This window comes from Pundamilia nyererei, unplaced genomic scaffold, assembly GCF_000239375.1.
Source record: "Pundamilia nyererei isolate P.nyererei 1_Seehausen unplaced genomic scaffold, PunNye1.0 scaffold00035, whole genome shotgun sequence".
Lineage (NCBI taxonomy): Eukaryota > Metazoa > Chordata > Actinopteri > Cichliformes > Cichlidae > Pundamilia > Pundamilia nyererei.
In genome coordinates, this window is record NW_005187436.1 from 98,662 (window position 1) to 107,646 (window position 8,985).

The following is an 8,985-nucleotide window of genomic DNA, read 5'->3' on the forward strand; positions in this document are numbered from 1 at the left end:
TATGTTAATTTTATTATGTGCTAAAGGGTGACGGGTCTTGCCTTCAGGCAGCAGGCTTGGACTCTTTGTAATATGTACAGAATTTTCCATTATCTTCCTGATATAACCAAGCTTCTCACTGACAGAATCATTGTTCAGCATTAATGGTGCCTCGAAGAAATTAAGTTTTCCATGCTATGTGCATCAGTGGAACCTATAGCTATTCAGATTGTCATGTGTCTGCTGAAAACAAGCCAGGTGGTCAATGGCTGCTTTAGCCTAGAGTACAGAACATCTTCAGGAGACAGAAACGCTCTCTACTTTTAAGATTAGGCTTACTTTTCTTTTTGATAAAGCATATAGTTAGGGCTGAATCTTCCCTTAGTTACGGTGCAATGTCTAGGCTGCTAGGGGCTTCCCATGATGCATTGAGTGTCTTTCTTTACTCATCTTTTTACTCACCATGTGTCTATACACATTAGTTAATATTAATCTCTTTCTCGCTTGACCCCCCAGTGATCAGGACAGATGGCTGCCTCTCCCTCAACCTGGTTCTGCTGCAGATTTCTTCCTGTTAAAAGACAGTTTTTCCTTCCCACTGACGCGCTTGCTTATAGATATTCATATAATTGTTAGGGTTTTCTCTGTTTTCTCTGTATTATTGTCTTTACCTTACAATATAAAGCACTTGGAGGTAACTATTGTGATTTGGCGCTATATAAGTATAATAAAATGGAACTGAATCTATGAATCAAAATATTTTTTTAATTTGTGAAATTACAGAACACATCTTTGTATGTTCTTTGTCTATTTCTGTCTTAAAGATAAAGGGCATTTATTGTCAATTTTTCTCAAATTATCAGAATCTTCTAATGATATTATATACCACAGTTGGTAGAGTTATCTTTTTTACCCTGATCGAATAATAATTTTCCTAATTTGTTATGAGATATTCCTCAAACTATGTCCTTCCAGCTTTTATAAAGCATGTTGCTGGCATTAAATTTAAAATTGGCATATATGCAGTGCTGGTGAGTAACGGAATACATGTACCGGCGTTACGTATTTAAAATACAAAATATGAGTAACTGTATTCCGTTACAGTTACCGTTTAAAAAGGTGGTATTCAGAATACAGTTACTTTGTTGAATTAAAGGGATTACACGGCGATCTTTTCCTGTTTCATACGTTATGTTGTCCCCTCGCTATTTGTGGTAATTCCACCCTGGTGGAAACCCAAACGAAACACGTATTAAGAGGCTCTAATTCCTCTGTCTCAATCTCGCAGCCCATGTCACCTCTACTTGCAGCCCGTATAATGATGCGGCAAAATATTTTAAAAAGTTATATAATGTGAAGGCAATAGGCAGAGTGTTACAGGCATAGCCCTAAAGAATGTAGCCTCATGGGCAGTGTAGCCCAGTTGTAAGTAAGCTATTAACTGTAAACTGTGTTTGTGTTTTTCTCCATTGGAGCAACCTTTCAGCGCCTCCCTCTGTCTCTCACTAACAAAGTTGACCCAGACAACAAAGTAAAGCTAGTGTCCTAACTTTTTTGGAAACAGTATGCAAGCAAACATGAAATAATAAACTTCCAGGAAAAATAAGTATGTTTATCTTCAGAAAGAACTGAACTGTAAAAACATACTATATGTCATGCAGAGGCATTTTAAAAGCTTGATTCAAGCCAATGGAAGCCCACTCCCCTCTCAAAAAAAGAAAACACGGAAGTAAAAAAGACAAACCATGCAGAAGTACTCTCATACTCACCAGCAGAAAGTTTAGCTGCAGTGAGGTCTATAGCGCCATCTGAAGAGCCACTGAGGTAGTCATAGTCACTTTTAGGAACCATGGAAAACAGTCCTGCCTCTGTCAAGTTGGTTTCAGACACTGATGCTTTTATGCCATTAGTTCCTTTGATACTATACAGTCCAGAATTATCATATTGATAGTGGTCATCTCTGTAGCCAAAACGGTTATCAGGCTGGCTTGTAACTGGAGGCTGTGTTCTGCATGATCCCGTGAATGGTAGCTTGTAAATTACATCACAGCAAACACTATGCCTTCCTGCTGTAAGGTCCATTGGGGTCCCATCATCCTCTACAACAGTGGTCACCACTCCTGGACTTGTACCAGACAATGCTACCACAGCTCTCATTGGTTTGTAGTTTGTCAGATCCATGGCCTCTGTGGCCTCTAGAGAAAGGACAGGCCCTCCATTGCTGAGAAGTGTGGGGACTGACGTCAATGGCTGTTTTGCTCCAGAGGACACAAGAGCTTCAAAGGAAAGATTAATTGGTATATCTTGAGCTGTGGATGCTACAGCACTCAGCATGGGTTGGGTGCTAACAGGTCTGTATACGATCTGTGCTAAGGGCTCAAATGGTTTGTATGTTGTGAGGGATAGTGGCAATGATGTAACGGGACCTTGCAAATCAAGTGGTTTCTCTGCTGGAGTGTTGCTATATGAAGCAATAGTAGCTGTGCATGTGACAATTGTGATGCTGTCAGTGACAACAGACAGTGTGGTTGCTGGGGTAATTGCTGGACTAAGATTTACTATCTCCGGCTGTACTGCTGTAATTTGACGGCCACTAGAGTCACTTGAAAAAGACTGTCGACTTGATTCAGGCGGAGTCAGGTCCATGCCTTGCTCAGTCATCTTTATACCAACCTTCATTGTACGTAAATCAATAACATCACCAGGATATATTTTACCATTCTGTTTGGGTACAGGTTGGACTTTAGCAATGTCTGGTTGTATAGTTATTGCTACACTAGGTGGAGGGACCTGTGGAAGTCTTTCATGGACAACAGAAACAGTGGTCCTCTGGACCTCAGTGGTAACTACTTGAGTAACTAGGCTAGGAAGGCTTTCAGGTGGCTGGCCTGAGGTGGAAATTGAAGATGAATACATATGGCTCATACTAGAGACCACCTTTTCTGCTCCTCTTATCTCCTGGCTTTCAATAGACTCTTGCTGAATTTTAGTGATGGTGACTGGAGAAACATTCTGTGGAATGTCTTGCACTGTGGGCCGTGAGGTCCTCGCGGTGTATTCCTCAGTGGTTATTAGCTCCACAGGGTGATCATATTCTGATGAATAAGTCAATGCATGTGGTTGGCGTTCTGATTCTCTTCTGTAGGGGAGCTGAACAGCATAACCATCATTAGAAACATCTTTTTCAGCTGGCAGGTTTACTACCTGTGCTAATTGGTATGGTTGCTGCATGGTTATGGATTCTCTTCTGGTGGCAGCAAAGGCTTCAGCTGTAACTACTTGTCTGGGCATTTCATACTCTGTAGGACAAGTAAATCTTTCAGTTGTGGCATATGTTGGCTGTACTATGGAAGATATGGATGTCCTCCTCTTATGTGTGGTTTCCTCAGTTGTCATAACTGGCATTCCAGGCCCAGCCTGAGGTTGTATCATGGATGATGATATTGAAGAAGCTATGAGATCAGCATCCTTAGTTATAATTTGTGTAGGAGGCTCAAATTGAGGTTGCAATGCCAGTGGTGGCACTGAATGTGTCATAACTGAGGATGTTATTCCTTCACAGACCTTTGGAATATATATATGAGGAGGTATATTTGGATGTGTAACTATGTGTTCAACTTCCATGATAAGAGGTGATGGTGTTTCCTCAGCAGCTGTAGGAGATATCTTCTTATCGTCTATAGTTAATGGCATTAACTCAACAGGGGTAATTTCACTTACCACAGGTTGATGATGCGGTAATGGATGTACCATTGCTATCTCTGGTATTCTAACAGCTGCATCAGTTGTAATAACTTCTGTGAGTACATCAGACTTGGTAGGGAGGGAAACCCCTTCAGCTACAAGAAGTGGTTGCTGAGTAGGCAGATGTTCTGTCACTGCAGGCAGAACTTCTGAAGGTTGAATAGTTTGTAGAACAGGTGAGGGTTCAGAAATGGTCCAGCTATAGTTAAAACCTGTGGCCAATTCTTGATCTTTCGAATGAGTCATTGCTTCAGATACTGTAAGTGGATGCTCAACAGGGATTTGCTGAACACCTGGTATCAGTGATCTTAATGAAATTGCTTCTGCAACAACGACATCAGTAGGTACATCCTCGTCTGTATGTGGCATTTCAATTTGGGCTGCAGCTTGTGCATCAAAAACAGTTGCAGATGGTCTATCTTGGGCTACAGGTCTGTCAAAAGATACTCCAGGCTGCAATGAAGTAGAAACAACTTCAATCAGAGGCTCTGGCTGGACAGGTATGGTTGGTTTGGGAGCCTGAGGAACCAGTGCTTCACTTAAACTTTCTGATGGAACTGTTATGATCTCTGTAATTGTGGCTTGGACTGGATGAATGAGAATTTTTGGCTCTGGGGACACTGTGATGACCTCAGACAGTGTTTTAGGTTGTGACAGTGGTGGAGTCATTGATTGCTCCTGGTGCACAAATGGTTTCTTAATTGGAAAAGGCACAGTATGTGCTTGGACAGAAGTTTCCTGGGCCGATGGCAATGTTACGATATCAACTACAGGAAGCGATGACAGCATTACAGATGGCATAGTGTCTGTTTTAGCTTGGACTTCAGAAACTACTACCTCAGAAGTTGTCATTTGTTCAGGGACAGCTGAAGCTACAGATATTGGAGGTGGATGCCTTACAGTAGGGACCGAGGCTCTCCTTACTGTAGCCTGTGCTGAGAATACTTCAATGGGTGCTTTCTGCTCTGATGGTGTTGTCCGTATTCCTGACACTTTTGTGGAAGGGATGGACCCTCTTCTTACAGGTGCTTGGACAGTTATGGACTCTGTTGGTGAACCAGGTTCTGATGGAAGCGTTATCACTACATAGGTTTGTAAACATTTCGCATGTCTAGGAGATACAGGTGATTTAGGAGATGTTGCACCCAACTTAGACTCCACAGGTCTTGTCAGACTAAGTGATAGAGCCTTTGGAGGTTCTTTTGTCCTGGGGAGGGTTGCCGCTTTGGGAGCTACAGGAGGTGGCTTGACACTCTCTCCTGGTTTATGACTGAAAACCAGTCCAGCTGGAATTGATACAGGTTTAGGTGGTATGGGTGGAGGAGGCTTGGTAGTCTGACTAGGAATAGAAGCTGCAGAAAAAACTGGTGTGAAATTTGCTTTAGCAGTTGTCACTGGAGTGGGAACTGATTGCTTTGGAACAGTTGGTTTGGGTAAAGTGGATGGAGGTGTTGGACTAGAAACTGTAATGGGTACTTCTACTGTGTCTATAACTTTAGGTGAAATGGGTGGAGCTACAACTTCCTGCACTGTTGCCACCTTAGTAGGAAGTGAAGATATATCTGTACTGCACACATCTGAAGCAGAATGTGGGGCTACTTGGCTACCATATGGAGCAGAAGCAATGAAAGATATTGGCCCTGTGCTAGGTATACCTTGGTTTCTGGTTTGTTCAATCAAAGCTTTGTTCTCTACACTGGGGACAATGATAACTACATGCCCCTGTCTATTTGGTGTTACTAACTGAGGTACAACTCCACCATCTGATTTCATGGCTTCCATTCTTGGTTGGATATCCACAACAACAGATTGCATTGGCTGTCCAACAGCTGTGGTTCCCATAGGTGATGTAGTCCGAGTGGCATGCTCAATAGGTTTTACAAAAGGAACATCTTTATTAGTTTCAGGTAATGATACCGAAGTAGATCGAGGGGGAGGAGGAGGCGGGACCTTCTTTTTGACTATAGTAGTTGAAGCTGTTGCTGCTGAAGGCATCTGGGCGGTTTGAGCCAGAGGTGGGACTACCACTGGACTGACTGATGGGATGGCTGATTGTACAGGGACAGAGTGTACCACTTTAGTTTCAGCTTGAGCTGGGGTAGTAACAAGTGCTGAGACTGGTAATGGGGGGTGTGTTGGTATGGGAGCTGTGGTTGAAACCAGGTCAGGCATCTGCACTATGACTGGTTCAGGACATGAAACTAGAGTGACAGAAGTGGAAAGAATGGCAGATGTTGGAGCCGAGACTGCAACAGGTCGGGCTGCTACTAGGGTTGTAGAATGAATGGAGACAACAGAAGGTGCTGGACTTGGTGCTGAGACCTGTGAAATAGCTGGAATGTTGTCAGGAACCTGAGATGGAGATGAAACCAAGTCTGGCATTTGTACCACAACAGGTGATGCAGTTATGGCTTCTACTGTAGAAGTCTGAACTTGAATGGCTGTAGCTGTTTGCGCTTTGGATGGATCAGACACAACATCTGGTATTGTAACTATAACTGTAACTGGAGAAGAAGAGACTGAGTTTTCATTAGATTGTACTCCTGCATCTGTGGCAGGCAGTGGTGAGGAGATCTCTGGAGGTGATTGTGTTTTAAATGAAGCAGAAGGTGTTGGTGTAGACAGTGGAGTTGAATCTGATGAAAGAGGTGTTTGAGCCTGGAATGGAGATGAAGATGTAGCATTAGAGGCCAAACTGGAATCTGCACTAGCTGGTGAGGTTGGAGGTGACACTGGTGATACAGGAGAAGGTGTTGTAGTTAGTTCTGGAGCTGATATTGGAGTTGGAATAGGTTTTGGCTCTGGAATTTCACAGACTACACATATAGGATCCATCTCAACAGTTTCAGACAAAGATGGGCTTATGCATGGTTCTTCTTGAGAGTCATCACTGGGGGTAATGTCAGAGGAAATACCAATGCCATAGTCATCTGCAAGACTGTCATCTTCTTCTTCCCCAGATGAACACTGAGTAATCTTGAGGTCTGGTATAGGGAACAATGCTTTTCTTAATGCAGGATCTTGTTGAATCATAGGCCTAACAAAACTTATAGCCCCACTAGGAGTACTAGGGACAACAGTTATGTCAGGACGCTTTGGGGGCTCAGAAGGGCGTGGAGGGGCTGGTCGCTTCTTTTTCTTTACTGACATGTCACTTAAAGTTTCAGTTTCTGTAAGAGGCATTTCAAGTTTTTCAGTTGGGTATGTCTCTTCTATAGTCACTACACAAGTTTCAGCAAATGAGGGAGGGCAAGTGACCTGTGAAGCGCTTGAGGCAGAAGATTCCATGGCATTTTGTGCCTGCTGAAATTCATGCTCTATCATCATCAACTCTCTCTTCTTTTGCATCATCTCCTCATAAACCTCCTCAGGAGACCTGAGTTTTTTGAGAGAATCAGAGCCAGTATCATTTTTGGGTTCTTCCCGAGATTCACTCATTTTAATTTCAGGTTCCTCAACTAAGGATTCATAAAGATAGTCCTCTATTGCCATCCCCCCATAGAGTGGCTCAATATCAGGTGGACTGTCTCCTGGAATAGCTTTAGTCTTCTGAATAATTTCCTCGTATGCTTCTTCTGCACTCTTTAATGATTTTGTCACACTGTCCTTTTCTATAAATGGATCAGAAAGGGTGTATGGTATGACTGTTGGTGAAGGTTTACGTCCTCTCTGTACAGCTTGAGTGGCTTCTGATTCTGATTCTATACTGGCAGAATACTCAGAGCCAGATGTTCTATGAGTTTCCTTTATAACTGTGACTTCTTTCAGATCCTCTGTGGAGGAAGAATCTTTGTGTGGGGACAGTAGTTGTCCATGGGGTCCCATCTTCTCTTCCTCAGAGGAGTCTTCGATGGTAGGAAGAGGCTGAGTTGGTTGCCTGTGCTTACCTTTGCGATACTGTTTGTCCCCACTGGGTTTCCTGCGACTAGGGCTGCTATCACTATCCTCTTCCAGGGAGGAGGCTGATGTAGGTGAAGATTCTGGAGTAAAACTGGATGCTTGAACACTAGATGAACCCTTTGACACAGATTCTGTGATGCTTTCTATTTCTTCATCTGTGCTTTGTCTTTGTCTCATGACTGGAATTGCTTTCTTGAAAGTAGTTCTGGGTAATGTTTCAGGCACGCTTTGAGCAGTCATGCTGTCAGTTTTTGGAACTGCTTTGTTCCTGGCTGGGCTGTCTTCATTATCTGTGCTACCTTTTCTAGAAAGTGGTTTGACTGTCACCAATGTATTATCAAGGTCAGTATCCTTTATAGCTTGTACATTCTCCAAATTCTTTTCTTTCTCATCTTCTGATACAGACATTTCTTCTTCATCACCCATACCCATTATCTGCTTGCGGATGAACTCTTCATCTTCCACAGAGGAGTCAGCACTCTCAGTTTTGATGTCCTCACTGCTGGATGAAATATTGCTCACCTTTAGTCTCCTTTTCTGGACTTTAGGTGATGGTGAGGGTGTGAGTTCACTTTCACTGCTTTCATCCATTGCTTGGAAACTCAGACGCCTTCTTTTAGCATTTATCTCCTCCTTTGCTGGTATAGAAGAATCTGTACCATCTTTGCTTGCACCACTCACTATTTCATCATTCAATTCATGTAATATGGGTAAAATCTGAGGTTGCTCTTCATCATGACCCTCTGGTTTGGATTTGGGCTTAGTAGCTGTTACAGGGACATCTGTAGGCACCTCTGCAGTGGAAAGAGAGTCTTTTCGTTTCTTACTGAACTCTTTGTCTTCATCTTCATCCTAAAATTGTGAAAAGGAAGACATATCAGTGTGCCTGTGATTACATTTCTTTAATAAATGAAGTTGACTCTTAATGCTGTGGAACCCAAGATCTGTCATGAGCTAACTTACTGCAGAAGACACACCAACAAGCTTAACAAGATTCTGTCCCCTTTTGAGTTAATCAGTGTAACCAAATGGAGCTGTAATGTACAAATTTCCATATTACTCCATATACTCATAAAAATGCCATCACTGATGTGAACAACTTTAACGTTCTTATAATTTGAAAGATAAAAGTCAAAGTTTTCAAGATTAGCAAAACAAGAGTTTGGAATCTGATGTGCTTTGAATATAAAAATACTAGGGGTGCAACGATATACAAAATTCACGGTTCGGTTCGGTTCAATACTTTGGTGTCACGGTTCGATATTTTTTCGATACAAAAAAATGTTCATGCCTTTTTAATTTGTCATTTATTAAAATTATAAATATATATTTTAACTCAAAAGTATAGTTTTTAAATTTAAC

At 42.2% G+C, this 8,985-nt stretch overlaps 1 protein-coding gene across 1 annotated transcript in view; it reads right to left on the bottom strand.

Annotated features, from left to right (window-relative positions):
- The window catches only part of pclob (piccolo presynaptic cytomatrix protein b), a 62,141-nt gene that overhangs the window by 21,998 nt on the left and 31,158 nt on the right, over nucleotides 1-8,985 (bottom strand). The window contains exon 14 of the mRNA XM_013910035.1: nucleotides 1,749-8,475. Within this exon, the coding sequence (XP_013765489.1) occupies nucleotides 1,749-8,475 (6,727 nt within the window). The remainder of the gene's footprint in view (nucleotides 1-1,748; nucleotides 8,476-8,985) is intronic.